General features: G+C 43.5%; 1 protein-coding gene across 1 annotated transcript in view; it reads left to right on the top strand.

The window, feature by feature from the left end:
- The window catches only part of LPL (lipoprotein lipase), a 35,025-nt gene extending 19,117 nt beyond the window's left edge, over positions 1-15,908 (top strand). Inside the window, exons 5-10 of the mRNA XM_015421416.1 lie at positions 694-936; positions 2,828-3,070; positions 5,296-5,416; positions 7,719-7,901; positions 11,694-11,798; positions 13,750-15,908. Of these exons, the coding sequence (XP_015276902.1) occupies positions 694-936; positions 2,828-3,070; positions 5,296-5,416; positions 7,719-7,901; positions 11,694-11,798; position 13,750 (896 nt within the window). The 3' untranslated portion in view covers positions 13,751-15,908. The remainder of the gene's footprint in view (positions 1-693; positions 937-2,827; positions 3,071-5,295; positions 5,417-7,718; positions 7,902-11,693; positions 11,799-13,749) is intronic.
- The last annotated feature ends 1,949 nt before the right edge of the window (positions 15,909-17,857 follow it).

Raw genomic sequence — 17,857 nt, 5'->3', positions numbered from 1 at the left:
CATTTTGTTTTTTAATTCAGTTCAAGGTGACTGTTAAAGCCCTTCATGGGCCTACACATCTGAAGAGCCATCCTTCCCCAGATGGAGCAGAGGTCCATCAGTGGCTATTAGCCACAAGGTATAGATAGGAAGTCTTGGTCTGGGGCAAGTGATGCTCTGTATTCTTGGTGCTTCGGAGGGGGGCAACAGTGGGAGGGCTTCTAGTGTTTTGACCCCACTGGTGGACCTTCTGATGGCACCTGGTATTTTTGGCCACTGTGTGACAGAGTGTTGGATAGCTGGGCCATTGGCCTGATCCAACATTGGCTTCTCTTATGTCGACCGTGGTCCTCAGATGGCCCCCTATGGGTGGTTCTCCTGCTTAAGATAACCCAGGTGGCATCTATCAGAGCCTATACTTTTTCAGTAGGAGCTGAGGAAGGCACCATCATGAGATATTAGGAGCTACTGAGAGGCCATTTCATTCACTAAAGCTTTTAATGGGGGTGTAGGCTGCCACGATTTTGGGGAGGGGGTGGTTGAGCTTTTATGGTACTTGATATTATTTTTAAATTTGGAATTTTAAGCCACCATGAACCACAAAGGAAAAGTGTAGTATAAATATTTAAGTAAACAAATGATCAATAGTGTATAGAATCAGCTTCTAAGCACTGGTAACATCGTTTTATTTTCTGCCCCCATCTTCCCATAAAGGTTTAGATCCTGCAGGACCTAACTTTGAATATGCCAATGAAACCAGACGCCTTTCACCAGATGATGCTGCCTTTGTAGATGTCGTGCACACTTATACCAGGGGGTCTCCAGACCGCAGCATTGGGATACAGAAGCCTGTGGGGCACATTGACATCTACCCTAATGGAGGTAGCTTCCAACCAGGTTGTAAAGTAACAGAAACACTGCGGAGGCTTGCAGAAAAGGGGTTTCAAGGGTTTCAAGGTAATTTTTCATGTCTGAATGGCATAAATATAATTGAAATCTGGTGGCCGCTTCTGTTTTCTAAATTACATGTGCTCTACCGAAAATTATTTCTCCATTTTAGATGCTTTACAAAAGCAGAACAGTTTTTTTCTTTTCTGCTTTGAATCCACTGTGTATAAAAATTTCTGTTCACGCTGATTCCGAGCTGACCTGAATATCTTTGGTTTCTCAGCTAATTTACAGCCCTTTGGAAAGAACACTGGATTAAACAACAACAATAATGTCATAAATGTGTGCTGATTTCTTTTCATTGCCTTCACTTGCCCTTGCTTACGGTTGCCCTCTGTGAGGTCATGTAGCCATTAATATCTTCAAACTAAGGTGCATCACACTGTGTTTCCAGAGGTGCTATGCACTAGACTCACATATCTCCAACATGTCAGTTGCAAATAGGAACTTGCCGTATTTTGCAACTAAAAGACAATCAGCAATCCATCACTTTTTCCCTCTTACGCATCATAAACAAATAAATAATATTTTTTTTCTGTGAATGTTCAGTGGGTTGTGGGCCCTGGGGTAAAATATGGTATGTTAAGTGCCATCAAGTCTCTTCCAACTTATGGCAACCCTATGAATTAATTACCTCCATAATGTCCTGTCGTTAACAGCCTTGTTCAGGTCTTCCAAACTGAGGGCCGTATACAAGTTGATAATTTACTTTGGTATTTGTGCCAGTTATAGTTCATACATTTTTCTTTGTAGTAGGTAGCCATATGTATCCTTAAATTAGAGCTGATCTAAATAGAATTTCCCTCCAAAACAGCCATTTTCTCCAGGGGACCTCTGTAGTCTGGGGATGCTTTCACACACACTAAATAACACACTTTCAGTGCCCTTTGCAGCTGGATTTTACTGTGTGAAATGGCAGAATCCACTTGCAAATGGTCGCTGAAGTAGATTGAAATGGCATTATTAAGCATGTGTGAAAGCGCCCCTGGAAATCTCTGTAGCCTGTAGCTCTGGGATTCCCCAGGCCCCACCTAGAGGCTGACAGCCCTCTCTGACGTCCAGTTTCTCACATTGCCAAAAGACGTCCTTCTTTCTGTACTTTGAAATGTTTGCTAATTTGTTTTCATTGCCTTCAGTGATCCTCTGTGATGTCATGTAGCCGGACCTAACTGATTACATACTGTTAAGACAACATCCCATTCACTGTGTAGGTCAGGGTGGATCACACATTTGACTCTGTGGGCCAGTCAGGAGAATATGGAGGAAGCCCCAGCAGCCAGGGGGAAGCAGTAGGGTTGGATCCAGCTGCTGTGCTTAGCAACCTTGGATAACCTCTTCTGGCCTAAGGGAGCCCTTTCTCCAACTTAAGTGGCTCCTCCACAAGATTGTGAAGGCTGGAGGAAGGCTTCAGAGTTTTCTTTTTCTTCTTTTCCTGTTTATTTTTATGTGGATGTGTGTGTGTGTACCTGGAAGTCATGACGGCCTCTGGTGACCCCCTTCTGGGGGCCAGGAGGATATTCAGACAGGTGGCTGAATAAAACCTGCCCCTGCCTCCCGGCTCTGGTATTCCAAGGAGGTCTCCCATCCAAAGACTTGCCAGAGTCAACCCTGCTTAGCTTCTGAGATCTGATGAGGTTGGGCTTCCCTGGGCTATCTAGGTCAGGGCGGCTTCAGAGTTTTCTGAGCGGAGTGGCCAGCTCCATCCCAATGGTGCCGAGTAAGATTACAGTCTCCCAAACAAGGTGTTTTTCAGGCAACTGTTCTACCCCATTAAAATGCTTAGTTTGGCATGAAAACTGGACTTGCTAAAAGAAGAAACCCCTTCCTTAAATACACTGCCAGTACTGAACTGCAGCCCTATGTTGGGAAATGTAAACCTACTGTTTCCTCTTCTTCAAAGAGGCGGATCAGCTGCTGAAATGCTCTCACGAACGCTCCATCCACCTCTTCATCGATTCCCTCATGCACGAAGAGAAACCAATCATGGCCTACCGCTGCAAGTCCAAAGAAGCATTTGAAAAGGGGCTCTGCTTGAGCTGCAGAAAGAACCGCTGCAACAACCTGGGCTACAAAGTCAACAAAGTGAGAACCAAGAGGTCAGCCACAATGTACCTGAAGACAGGGGAGAGGGCACCTTACAAAGGTAAGAAGATGGCTGGATAATGAAAACGGCAACTTGGCGATGTATTCAAAAATATCAGCAAAGACTATTTCATTTTTATAACATGGAGGACACAGTTGGCTTTGAGCACAAGCGACTTGTGAAATGAATAGGCATTTTTAGAAAAGCGTGGGAGTATTTTTGCATGGATCTCATTCGTATTAAAGTAGCTTGTACAAGGAGGTCTTCCAGCTGAATCGTACCCTTCCCACCCCACCCCTAAGAAAGCTTTTGATTTCCAAATAAGCAGGGTTTTTTTGTAGAAAAAGCCCAGCAGAAACTCATTAGCATAATAGGTCACACCCAACAGCAGAAACTCAATAGCATATTAGGCCACACCCCTGATAGCACAGCTCATTAGCATATTAGGCCGCACCCCGATGTTACCAGAAGTGTGGTCATCCAGCCACACCCACCGTTTGCTCCTTATTCTGTTTACCTTGTTTGCTGTCAAAACCCTGGGCCTTTTTTTGTAGCAGGAACTCCTTTGAATGTTAGGCCACACACCTCTAATGTAGCCAATCCTAATGAGTTTCTGCTGTGGGGTGTGGCCTATTATGCTAATGAGTTCCTGCTGGGTGTGGCCAACTCAAGAGCCAGCCGGAACTCAGTTCCTGCGCGTTCCTGCCCAAAAATAGCCCTGCAAATAAGGTTCCCAACTTCCAGGTGTGGCCTGGAATTCTGGAATTACAGCTGATCTCCAGGCTAAAGAGGCCAGCTCCCCTGGAGAAAATGGCAGCTTTGGAGGGCATGCTTTGGCATCACGTCCCTGCCGAGCTCCTCCTCCCAAGCTCCATCCTCCCCAGGCACTGCCCTTCCCCCCCATCTCTAGGAATTTTCCAAGCAGCCATTGGCAACCCTAGTTTCAAAAGCTAGGTATAGTTAGAGAGGCAGTTTAAGTGACAAACACATGGGAGATAAACGTTTACTTGAAATAAAAAAATTCTCAGTGCTAATAGAGGAAGAAATTCAATAATGTGCTTTCACGTTATAATCAGTGTTGTGCCACTCTGAGCCTTGGGTGAGGATGCGCAACAAGCATCAGGAAAGGCTTGATTAAGGAAAAAGAGAAGTGTCTACAGAGCAGTCCAGTGTATTTCAGATGGTAATACCAAGGAAATGAGTCTGGCATGCTGAAGTTTTGTTTACATACGTGGCGGTCTGATTTGCATGTGTGCAGGAAAGTCCATTCTGGAAACACAGTTTACAAAACTTTGCCTCCAAAAAGCTGCTGTGTGGATATTCTTTGGTGGCACTGGATTGAGTAAGCAAATTGCTGGAAATGGCCTCTTCAGTCCTGCATTTGTAATAAGTTGTGGAGAGACAAAAAAAAAGGACATAATTGTGCCAAATCTGTTCATGAAACCAGCTTGAGAGACGACCATTATGAGAGCACCCCAAATACCATCTACTGCAATACAATTCTGTTAACTAACCTAGCATACCTAAGACTCGTTTCGCTAGCAAATTAAGTACCTGGACTGGGGGATACTGACTCTTATCACCTCTGTGACACATCACAGAACATGACATTATAACTCCCTCCCAGTACAAGAGCAAGTGTGATGTGGTTAGAGTGTTGGACTGGGAGACTCAGGTTCAGATCCCCGTTTTGCCATGGAAGTTTGCTGGAGGACCATAGGTCAGTCAATAACTCCCTCCCAGTACAAGAGCAAGTGTGATGTTGTGGTTAGAGTGTTGGACTGTGAGACTCAGGTTCATATCCCCGTTTTGCCATGGAAGCTTGCTGGAGGACCATAGGTCAGTCGCTCTCTCATAGCTTAGCCTACCTCACAGGTTTGTTGTTGTGAAGATACAATGGGAGGGTGATGTTTATGCTACTGGGGTTCCTGTTGGGGAGATAAACAAGATAAAGTGAAAATACTGTTAAGCATGTATTTAAAATTTATTTAGGAAATGTATATGTAGCCTCTCCAGAGAACCTGCTTAGAGTATAAGATTGGAGTATAATTCAGGTCTGCTGTCTTTGGTTAAACTGTATAATGGATTTGTTTATATTGGCTGATACTTCACAACTGATGGACTTCCGTGCAAAAGTATTAGTCTGCCTGAATAAGGCTAGTAGATGGATGTCGAACCTTTTAAAGTGGCTAGATTTCTTTATCTCTTTGTAAGCACTGCCAATAATTCTGTCCGTCTTTCTCTCTTTGTGTGTCTGCTCCCTCTCCATCCTTTTCTGCACTCAGTCTTTCACTACCAAGTGAAGATTCATTTTTTTGCTAAGGAAAACATGACTAAGACAAACCAGGACTTCCTTATCTCTCTGTATGGCACCGAGGGGGAAAGCAAGGACATGCCAGTCACGCTGTGAGTATCGGCATAAGCAAATATCTTTGTATTATTTGGCAGAAGAATTTAATCGTCTGGAACCTAGGAGGAACAAATCCAATTTAAAATTTTAAAATAAAACTCAGTGAGATTTTAGCATTTTCCTCCAAGTTGTGGTTCATCCTAGTCAGAAGTTGCCGGTGTTCAGAGTAACTTTCTTACTTTTGGATTGAAGATTAAGAATGACACATGTGTGGAAGCTGCTTCTTTACTTGGAGAGGTGTGGCCTTTGGGAACAGAATTAGGAGCTTACTTCTACATACTTCATTGGAAAAGATGGCAATATAGACACCAGTTTGCCTTCCTAAATTGTGATGAGGGGAGAATTTTTTTTGCAAGGTCCTCACATAGGCTTTGCACATGATATACCAAAGGACCAAAGAAAGAAGAATGTGAGAGTTGTGCAGTCCTTGTTATTGCACTTCCAAGTGAGGAGAAATGCACAAGCCAGGCTCCTCCCCCTTTAGTTAAATAAACAAGGTCAAGAAGTAATCACCAGTAAGACAATCAGGTATTATAACAAAAGTTTAGAATTGTTTGGAGGCCCTTCCTTGTGTGAGAATTGTGGATTGGGTAACAGCAAATTAGTATCAAGGGTCTTATCGTGTGTCACTCTTTTTGTGTGGGGAAATATAAGAACATAAGAACGTAAGAGATGCCAATGTTGGATCAGGCCAAAGGCCCATCCAGTCCAACACTCTGTATCACACAGTGGTCAGAAATACCAGGTGCCATCAGGAGGTCCACCAGTGGGGCCAGGACATTAGAAGCCCTCCCACTGTTGCCCCCCCCAAGCACCAAGAAGACAGAGCATCACTTGCCCCAGAGCCCCTATCTATACCTTGTGGCTAATAGCCACTGATGGACCTCTGCTCCATATGCTTATCTAATTCCCTTTTGAAGCCGTCCATGCTTCATATCCCCCAATTTATTTATTTATTCTTATTGAGGGGTGGTGGTGGAAGAATTTAGTTTATGAGGTCATCATATTATGCCTTCAGGACTGGTAGACCACCAGTAGTTTTGACTTTTCATGGCTGGGTTCCAAATCCTCCATAAACGTCTCCATCCTGAGAGGGCTGATTGCCCCAACATCCAATTGAGATAAAAATGTTAGTCATCAGAGATATTAAAGTGTGTGTGAATTTCTATTTTGTTTAAAGTATTATTAATTTGAAAAACCAAGATTCAGTTCATAGGCAGTCATTCAAATGCTGCTTTGCCTTGATAATTGCCAGTTTCGTTGCCTTTGCTCTTCTCCTGCGGAGCTCCCAGCTGGTATCCCAGTTTGCTTTGCGGCAAGGGCAGAGTCAGGAACAAGCCAAGATGTCTACATTTGTATATCACGTGAAACCATGGTTAACACATTAGCTCAGTTTGGACATTGTACACAAAATCCTGACTTGTTTAATGGTTTGTGTGATCACCTGAATGCAGGCAACCTCACTAACTATGGGAAAATAGGATACATCCAGGGCTATTTTTGGGCAGGAACACACAGGAACGGAGTTCCGGCTGGCTCCTGAGTTGGCCACACCCAGCAGGAACTCATTAGCATAATAGGCCACACTCAATAGCAGAGACTCATTAGGTTTGGCTAAATTAGGGGTGTGTGGCCTAACATGCAAAGAAGTTCCTGCTACAAAAAAGCCCTGGGTTTTGACAACAAACAAGGTAAACAGAACAAGAAGCAAAAGGTGGGTGTGGCTGGATGACCACACTTCTGGTAACATGTGGGTGTGGCCCAATATGCTAATGAGTTTCTGCTATTGGGTGTGGCCTATTATGCTAATGAGTTCCTGCTGGGCTTTTTCTACAAAAAAAGCCCTGCATCAGACCATGATCTGAAGCCATGGTTTGTTGGTGGTTTGTTGACCACGGGAAGTCTTAACAATGGTTTTGATCAATGTACAAACCTGGCCATCTGGCTGTCTTTCTTACCTCTGTCTGGCTAAGATACCAGCTGTGTTTCTCAGGGGGAAGCAAAGTGAAAGGCAAAGGCGATTCTTTTCAAGCCAAATCATAATTTCACAAACCAACCCTGGTTTTACGTTATGTCTGAACAAAGGCACAGGGTAGAATTGGTGACTGGTGACACATGTGGCTTCTCCGACACGTGTTTGGAAAGATACACACTATATTCTGTTAGCTAGCCTTAGTTTTTTTTCATATCCGTTGACAAAGAAGAAATAACCAAGAATATGCTAAAGGGAGATAATGGAACTTTTGTATGATTTCAAAGAAGCAAGGCCCAAAGCTAAAGTTTTATTTGTTTTCACAGGCCTGAGGTCTCCACAAACCAAACCTTTTCCTTTCTGATATACACTGCAGTGGATATTGGAGACCTACTCATTGTCAGGCTGGAATGGAAAAAAGACTCTATATTTAACCTGAAAGATTGGTGGAGCACGCCAGAGGTTGCCATCCAGAGGGTCAGAGTCAAGTCTGGAGAAACTCAGAAAAAGTAAGGAAGCTTGCTGTTGCTGCAGGGAATTATAAGAGAGAGAGAGAGAGATGATGGGATTGTGCCTTGAGACTCTCCAGAGTTTGTATGCATTTTTACATTGTTTACTTTGTAGAAACATTGATTTTACTTAGGGTGCCGCTGAGCCAAGGGCATGCTGCACTTTCCCCATAGAAGTCACCACCAGATGAATTATAGTACAAAGCTGCTATCTCTTTTTTTAAAGGATCTCGGGTACCTGACCTAGAAAAGGCCTTTGCCTACGGCCTTGAAGAGGCATAGCCTGTCAGAGTAGACAGTGCTTCTCTAGATTGGCCACTGCACTGAACCTCTGTTTATTTAATTTAAAATATTTTGTGCTGACAAAGCAGTATAAGGCAGTCTCATATGCTCCTAGCTAGTTCTTAGAAAAAGCCCTGCTGTTTTTGAGTACCAGGAAGTAGCAAAGAAGGAGCAGAAGGGAGCTCACAAGTTCCTTTCTACACAGGGGATCTTTTAATGGCTGCACTGACGCAAAGAAGTTTCCTGTCACTGCAGCTGTATGACGGAGGGAAAGTTTATAGTATGATTTTCTTTTCCAGTCAAGGAAGCTGTAAAAAGAACAGGATGCTCCCTCACGAAAGGCATTAACTGCCCTCGTTGTTGTAAACAAAGCCAGTTTACACAGATGGTAGACAGTGAAGATTTTCTGGGGTTGTACCACTTGAGACTTGGGCCCAATCTGCATCTGGCATTCACTCTGTTGTCTTACCAAACCCACACTGGAACAGAAAAAGATGTGGCTCAAAACCACATCCAGATACCCCTGGCCAACACCGTACTGACTGCAGAGTCACCCCTGAACGGCCATAAATCTATGCAGACAATACCCTAAAACCGGGAGATCAAAGGAAGTGAAACCGGCATGCAGTGTGGAGGCTACGATAAAATCCAGCAATCAAAGAAAGTGAAAATGGCATGCAATGTAGAGGGGGATTTCTGTTCCAGCGTGGGTTTGGTAAAACAGTGGAGCGAATGCTAGTTGCAGAATGGGCCTTGGGGCAGGGGTACAGAAAGTCATCTGTGGACAGTTTTCAGCATGATGAACTCCCTGCACATGGAGAGAAAGCACATGAAAAAGATGGCTCCATTTAGTCTTCTCAGAGGTGCTAATTCTGTATGTGCCGGGGTCTTCCCTCTGATAGGGGGGCCTTGTACCATGCCATCTCCCCTCCCTTCCATCGGCAGCCTGCAGTAGTGCACTCAAGCAAATCTTTACTATTTGATTCTAGTCATTGTGCAGATGGAAGAGTCCGCAGATGGCATTTTTGAGAATGCTGGGCTGACGTAAACCACTATGCTTAATGAGAGGTATTAGATGAAACTGGGGCAGGGGAGGGACTTCAGCAGGGTATAATGCCATGCAGACAACCTTTCAAAGCTGAGATTTCCTCCAGGGGAACTGATCCTTGTAGTCTGGAGTTGTAATTCCAGGAGATCTCCAGGCACCACCTGGAGGCTGGCACCTAGGTATGGGCATGAACCGGCTCATGTATGTAGATTTGTGATGAAAATTGCCTGGTTCATGAGCAGACATTCATGAACTGAACCTTCCCTCGACTCTCCATGTGGTTTTTGAGGTTCAGGCGGTTCATGGCACCTACTTTCGGGGGCTGCTACTCCCCCCCAAGCCAATCCTCACCAAATATGGAGGGCAGGTAGAGGGGCATGCCGAGGAGGTCCACTGTGAGTTTGATGCCTCTAGCTTGTAGTGGGGCCATTCAACACAGTCCTGAACCTGTGGCTGTGGATTGCCCCAGAGAGTACTTTCCTAGGGGTACCTACTTTGGGGGGCTGTAACTCAGCCTCCCTAAATCCAATCCTCATCAATCTTGGAGGACTGGTAGAGGAAAGGCAGCTGGAGAGTCACTGCGAGTTTGGAGTCTCTAGCCTGCAGGGGGGGTATTCTACCACATCACAAACCTCACAGAACAAACCTGTTTGGTAAACGGGAAGATTTGTGAAGTTAACTACGAAGTGAAACGAGCCTTGATTTTCCTGGTTCATCCCCATCCCTGCTGGCAACCCTACTTGTAGAGCTATGAGGCAATTGTTTATGGTTAGGGTGGCAGGAGGTAAGTAGCTTGCTCCTACCCACCTACCTCCAGCAATGCTTAGAGGACATTTCCCTTCCAACTATTAGCCTTAGGGGTGTGTATTTGGCTATATCACATAAGTATAGCTGAGCCCCCCCCCCCCCAAACTGATATTTTCCATCTTTTTTTCGGGTTCATTTTGCTATACCGAAAAAGGTCTCATTAAAACCTAGCAGCCTTTAAATGCCTTTCTTTCCCTCCACGAGATTGGGGAGGGAAAGAAAGGCATTTTAAACATGCCTGGTGGCGGGCAGGCTGGGGAAACAAGGCAGGCATGCAAACATGTCCTCTTTCTTCCCTGAGCCTCTCCACTTTTGCAGAGAAACTCAAGGAAGTGAGGGGGGCATGTTTAAATGCCTTTCTATCCCTCACCAGTCTTGGGGAGGGAAAGAAAGTCATTTTAAACATGCCTAGGTTCCCTGCCTGCCCTTGTCCAGCTACAACCTGTCAGCTAGAGAAGGGAAGGCTTTCCCTTGTCAATTTCACTCCGAGCTGACTGGTGGTGAGATTGACAGGGAAATCTGTAGGGGCTACCAGAGAGAAAGAAGGCATTTTAACATGTCTCCTTTCCGTCTAGTGGTGTAAATCAGGCCCGAATATATTCGGGAATACCGAATATAGCCTCAATCCGAATACTTTACTGGTATCTTTGAACCTCCCACGACACTCCATGTGGTTTTTGGAGGTTCAGGCGGTTCACAGCACCTACTGATTTACCTGAAGCCGAAAAATACTGGCATTTTTTTTTTTGCACACCCCTAATTAGCCTCTAGCCTGAATGATAGCAAGGAGCAACCTGCTGCTTTCCAATTTAGCCTGTGCAGGGTCATGTCACCTCCAGGCTTTATTTTGTCTGTATTTTACGTTTTCAAACCTTTTGGGGGTGTGAAAGAGGAAAGGCACATTTTTGTTGCATACCTTGGAAATTTTCATGCATCCAAAAACTTTCTCTTGTATACAGATGGCCCAGCTGCTCTCTCTCATCAATGACAAAGTCTCAAACTGCTTCATTATTGCAGGGAATGGTTTAGTATGATTTTTTTGGAAAACGTGATAACCCAGGATAACCTTTGATGCCATGAAATAATTGAGGCTGTAAATTAATGTTCTATGGTTATTGGAATTGCCCTGTGAATACTTTTATTAAATTTCAGTACTTTGATTCCTTTCTATTTTTAGTAGTTCTTTATTGTATTTACATTGCCCAGGCCTTGAATCCTTCCTTTCTTCCTTTCTTCTTGTTTGCTGTAGAGAGATTTTACCACTGGGTGCTAGAGAAAAATGAAGCAATGAAATAGGCAAGGAATACATTTTACAGGACAATCTTTTTTGGGTACACACTTTGGAATTATTAGGAATTCTTCTTCCAGAATGAAAGAACAGTTAACTTAAGATGAAAAGAACAAAGTTAACACTGTAGACAACTTGGACAAGTTTTGGTCTTAGGCTCCTGAATGTGTTTACTAAGCACCCATCTGCTTTGTAAATAAACTTTACAAATACGGTTGTCTGTCACAGCCTTGGTACAAGCAATCATTCTTAAAATGTCACTTTTCAAGAGACAGACTAATTAATGATAAAGCACTATCCTTATTCGTGTTGTGTTTTAATAGCTTCTCCAGCATATCTCACCATTAATTCTTTGTGTACTGTGTAGGTTGGTGTTCTGCTCCCGAAATGGAATTTCTCATCTCAAGAAAGGGGAAGGAGTCGCAGAATTTGTGAGATGCCTTGGGAAAAATGCTATCAAAGAAAATTCATGGTAAGAATTGTAGGTGCTGCATACAACGGAACTGAGCAATGAGGGCCTAACTACACAAGGCTCTGATCCCTGGTTTGGGTTGATAGACATGGTCTGGGAGTTCCCGAATTCCCAGATGTGCAGAGGCCTGTTTTGGATTGGGACCATGGTGTGCAGGGAAGGAGGGCTTACATCTCCCTCATGTCATTATTCTGGCTCGAGCAATTATCTAGACCACGGGTGGTCAAACTGCAGCTCGGGAGCTGCATGCGGCTCTTTCACACAGTCTAATGTTAATAAAAACCAAATTTGCATATTTTCCATTAAAAACGTGTGTAATATTTGTTCATTAGGAAAAAAAGGCCTGTTGTGGAAATAAATACAGTGAGCCTAGAAAGAGGCTCTGGGCGGGTGCCCCGGCCTTGGATACTCAGTGTCAATTTGCTGTGGTGACCTCAGCAGGGTATAATGACACTGAGTCCACCATTTTCTCCAGAGGAACTGATCTCTGCTACCTAAAGAACAGTTGTAATTTTGAGTGATCTCCAGCCCTCACCTGGAGATTGGCAACGATGGTTCCCCAGAAGGGAATTGTTGGTTTGGAGGATAGAGTCTATGGCTTTGTACCTGTCCGAGGTTCCACACCTGAAACCTCACCCTCTCCAGGCTCCATCCCTCACATCTCCAGGAATTTCCCACCTGGAGTTGGCAACCATATCTCCTTCCCAGCCGATAATCAACCTACCTTTATTTTCCCCTCACTCTTCATCTTTCCATCCCCAACACACCTGCAGCCTCTCCCCTGCTCTGAAGCCCTGACTGCTACGTCACATTGGCTGTCATACGGGGGCCACCTCAGCAGCATATAAGGATACAGAGCCCACCATTTTCTCCAGGGAAACTGATCTCTGCCATCTGGAAAGCAGTTGTAATTCTGAGTGATCTCCAGCCCTCACCTGGAGATTGGACACATTTTACCTCAGAACAGCAAACTGTTTAGAATGTTAGAGGCAAAAGCCAATCAAGTCACATATGCAAACGACCTCTGTGTTCCGAGGCAAAGGCCAATGAGGCTGCATATGCAAATAACCTCTGTGTTCTGACTGGCTATGGGGGGGAAAGGAACAGCAAACTGTTTAAAATGTTGGAGGCAAGACTCAAGCAATGCAGCCAGTGGATAGGGACAGATTCTGAGTGACACACCAGGGCGCCAACCAATTCCGGAGCGTGTGGAATGTTCTAGAGAAGTGCCACCACCATTCGGCTTTTATATATAAGAGAGAAAGTTTTGTGGCTCTCAAACATCTGACGTTTATTCTGTATGGCTTTTATGTTAAGCAAGTTTGGCCACCCCTGATCTAATCCAATTTTTAACTACTCTTCATCTGAATTTCAAGTCCAAAAGAAGCCTTGGTTGCAGGAGACAGCTGCTCTGTGTGTGTGTGTGCGCGCGCGCATATGTGCAGGACAGAACTGGTAGGCATAGGAATGCTTAAGTATCCCTTCCATCTTATTGTCTCCTGCAGATGCTCTCCCTGTGCCTCTGCACTTGTATTAACCAACAATCACACATTTGCCAGTGTGACATGTTGTTCTGCCCCTAACACTCTGTCCCCAGAATGCTTTGCTTCTGTTGCAGACATTGTGCTCACAAAGCTCAAAAAATCAGGGGAAGGTGTTTTTATGGCAGTGTTTGGTGGGGGGGGGCAGTCTGTTATATTTTATCATATATGCTCTGACAGCAGAGCATTAGGGACAGATCTGTAATACAGAATTGTACCCTTCTAACTATCATGACTGTTGGGAACTGTAGCTTGTCAAGACATTGAAAACTATCTATTAGAGATCTCTAACCCCCCTTCATAGAAGAGCAGTTCCTTGTAGACAGCCCAGTCACATCAGTCTAATATCTTACACAAAGCACTGTTGGCTACTGGGATTCTAAACGTGTGCATGTTTGTTTTCTTTCTAGAAAAATCAGTGCTTGAGTTCTTTGACGAATAACAAGTGAACCGAAGATCAGTTTTGGGAGGAGAGGGGAAACCCCCCACTGCCACTGTGGCCTTGAAATACAGAATTTATCAGTAATCTGTGATACTGTCAACATTCTAAGTTACTCTAGGAGACTTTCATCGTTCAACTCAAGGCTCATGTGGCTAGTTATCCCCTAAGAACATACCTGGCAGTACACATACCATCTTGGATATCTGATTGAAAGGACTGCAGCACGGCTGGACAACATCCATGTTCAGATGTGCAGCTGATGCACTCTCGATCCAGCAGTTGAAATTCATGCTGAAGTCTGCCACCCACACGTGGATTCTCGGGCCTGGAGCTGGTAGTTTTTAGGGTCGTTGCAGGACACAAAACAGTTCACTGGCCAAGTTTATGAACTAGATGAGAAGCCTCTCCCGAACAAAGACAGGCATGGCACTGGGAACTAATTTAACTTATAATGCTATGTTGTAATAAAAGTTTCCTGATTTTTATGAAAAATCCATAGAATTTGTTTAAAAGTTATATATTTGGGCATGTGTCTGGACTGTGTTTAATCTGGCTAGAGCTCTGAAACATTGTATCATTGGACAGTTCTGTTATTGAAGAACATCCCGTTCCGCTGATTTGAGTTTTTACATCCTTTGATGTCTGAAGTTCAACGGCTTCTATTAAATTGATCAAAGGAATGGGGAAATCTATCTATGTCATAATCATGCTTCTAGTAGCATGAGGCGCTTGCCAGAAATCTAGATAGGAGTGAGCAAACAGAGAGAGAATGTTTGTGGACTTTGAAGGTTCCAGGTTAAATTCAGTCAACATCTCCCGTCACTTATAAATTTGTACTCTTTATATGGTAACAAATTATTTGCTCATATTTCATTTATATAAAAGCACATGCAATTATTGCAATGCTTTATCAGCTAAAAAGGAGCAAGAAACAACAGTCTGTAAAGACTACAGGAACAGATTTTCCGTTACCAGTGTCAAATAGTGGGAACTGTTACAAATGTACTACACAGTCTCTTATCACGCTTACCTTCACTATTACTTCTATATCTCCAGCTGCAAATGAACAGTGGCTCTTCTTTGATGCTGGTATTCCTGATTTTGAGAATAATTAGTATTTATTGGTCAGCAATGAGAAAAATGGCAGAACCTGAAATCACTTTATTTGTCTGTAGTAATGCAAACAATAGTAGAATGCTTTATCTGTACATTTGTTCAGAATATATGCAGACATAATACCATTGAATTAAGAAGCTATGAACACAAGCAAGAGGCATTACCCACTGCTCTTGCTAGAAGAACTTACTAGTGTTCTGAAAATAATTCCCTAGTCTTCATTAAAAACAAACAGTTGCAAAGAGAATCACAATACAAATCATATAAGTAAGCAAGTACTGGAAGGTATATTTGTGCAAATGTATCTGGATTACGAAACAAGCACACCCATATTTCAATTATATTGGCCTGTTTGATGAATTATTTAGAATTCGTTTTGAAGTCTGTCAACATCAGTGGCTTTAGCAAAAAGTAATCACAAATTGTGTACACACACAAAAATGCAAATCATTAAAATCAGTGTACCGCAAGGGAAGGTGCATCCTTCCAGTGGAAGAAATGGACAGTGATCAAGAATGCTTTAATATATCCCAACTGTGTTTGAGGCTGGATAAGTTTATAGTTAGATTACCGTGCACTGAAAGAATGAACTATAGTTTATTTTTGTAAAAATTCTGACTTGCTACCGTTTTCCTGAGGTTTTCGTTTCAAAATAAGATGTGATACGAACTGTACATTTTAATTACAAGGTGAAATATAAACAGCACTTGGTCACCAAATGGTGAAGGGTTTTTAAAAAAATATGTGAGAACATGTAACTGGCCTTAAATATTACTATTTATTATTTGTAAAATACATTTATGTATATGTGTAAAGATTAGTTTGTATATATTGCTGAAGTTCTATATGCATTTATACAGATATGTGGCATAATTTTTGTAAAAAGCTTTAAAATAAGAAATCACCAATGATTTACGTATTACGTTAAATCTACTGGTATAGAATGCTCTTTCCCCCCAAAGACACTTCTCCATTTTATACTGTTTTGCAACCCGCCAGTTTAATAAAACCGACAAGTTAATGTGGAGTAAGATCACTGTAATTATTTTTATTTGAACTAGAAAGACAAATGGTGCCAGAGAAAAATGCAGGGTCTGCTGTTAAGAGTTGAGCTTCCCTGTCATCGTGCAAGCAACATATCGCCATTAAGTATACCTGGTTAAATTATGTGGTTTAGGTTGCCAGCCTATTCAGATGAATGAAATTTCAGTGAAGATAATGGAAGAAATCTCTGAAAGTGACTCATCACTTGGCTGCTATAAGAGAACAGTCACTGGGAGAGCCCCTGATCCCTTAAGATGTTTCAAGTTGGCCATTCAAAGTGGCTCCAGGTTAGCTGTCCCACACTATCATTAATATCAAGCACTGGTGCATTGTCTAAAAGGGAAGGGCTGTGGATAAGAACATAAGAGACGCCAATGTTGGATCAGGCCAAAAGCCCATCCAGTCCAACACTGTGTGTCACACAGTGGCCAGAAATACCAGTGCCATCAGGAGGTCCATCAGTGGGGCCAGGACATTAGAAGCCCTCCCACTGTTGACCCCCCCCCCAAGCACCAAGAAGACAGAGCATCACTTTCCCCAGAGTCCCTATCTATACCTTGTGGCTAATAGCCACTGATGGACCTCTGCTCCATATGCTTATCTAATTCCCTTTTGAAGCCGTCCACTGGTAGAGCATCTGCTTGGCATTCAGAAGGTCCCAGGTTCAATCCATGGGATCTCTGGTTAAAAGAACCATGCAGTAGGTACGTGTGAAGGACTTCTGCCTGAGAACCTGGAGAGCTGCTGCTGGTCTGAGAAGACAATACTGACCTAGGTGGAGCAATGGTCTTGTTCAGTATAAGGCAGCTCCATGCATTCCAAGGATCTTTATCACAGAACTCCAGTTCCCCATGGAAAGGAATTTATATTAAACCACTTTTAACTCTCTTCACGAGACTTTAGTGACATATCAAGAAGGCTCTCAGAAGGCTGGAAATAAAATTGAAACCAATCATGTTCTGTGTGGGAGCCCTTAAAAGATGAGGTTACAGAAAGCCTCGCTATTTCGGCCATTTAAAATGTGAATGATAGTCAACCAGTGGTTCTTCAGGAGATGTGGAATGGTGTAGTATACCTTGATCTTGTCAGATCTCAGAAGTGAATCAGGGCTGGTACTTGGACAGGAGACCACCAAGTAGGACTTTGCGGATAAAGGCAATGGCAAACCACGTGTGTAGGCACTTGCCTTGGAAACCCAATGGGGTCACCATAAGTTTACTACTTGATGGCACCTTACACACACACAGTGGTTCTGCCTCTTTGAGGGGATTCTTAGCTTCATTTCATGGGCATTTATCCCAGGATGGCAAAGTCCTGTCATCTTTATATTCATAGTACTAACCCATGAAAATACCTGTTACAAAGGATGCATAGGTATTCCACAAGCAGGGGAGCCTCAAGGACTTATGGGGGATATCTCATTTTCCCTTCCTGCACTATTTTCTTTTCCTTCCCTGAAAGCCCCTGTAGCCCCTTTCTGCTTCCTTATTTCCTTCACACCCAACAGCCAACCTACTTTTATCTGCTCCACATCTCCACACACCCCACCCCAAGCAATCTGTACTTGGGAAAACTATGGCCCGGTTGTGTGGTGTTAGTTGCTAGGCTAGGTCCACTTGCATGGTAGGGAACCTACAATGACTTGCAGGGGCACCTCACTTTGCCCTATATTCCCCTCCCCACACTATTTCCTCTTTCTGGCAACCCCCATATCCACTCCCCTTTATTTGCCTAATTTCTTCCTCAGCCATTCACCAACCTATTTATCTGCTTCCATCTTCAGCTATGTTTATTAATTTATCTTCCACCTTTCACCACAGTAGGGACCAAAACAACTTACATTATTCTCTCTATTTTATCCACACAACAACTGTGTGAGGTAGGTTAGGCTGAAAGTACATGGCTGGTCCAAGGTC

Source organism: Gekko japonicus, unplaced genomic scaffold (assembly GCF_001447785.1).
Source record: "Gekko japonicus isolate JY-2015 unplaced genomic scaffold, Gekko_japonicus_V1.1 scaffold740, whole genome shotgun sequence".
Classification (NCBI taxonomy): domain Eukaryota; kingdom Metazoa; phylum Chordata; class Lepidosauria; order Squamata; family Gekkonidae; genus Gekko; species Gekko japonicus.
The sequence above is the reverse complement of the archived record's forward strand: the minus strand, read 5'-3'. Positions and strand labels throughout refer to the sequence as shown.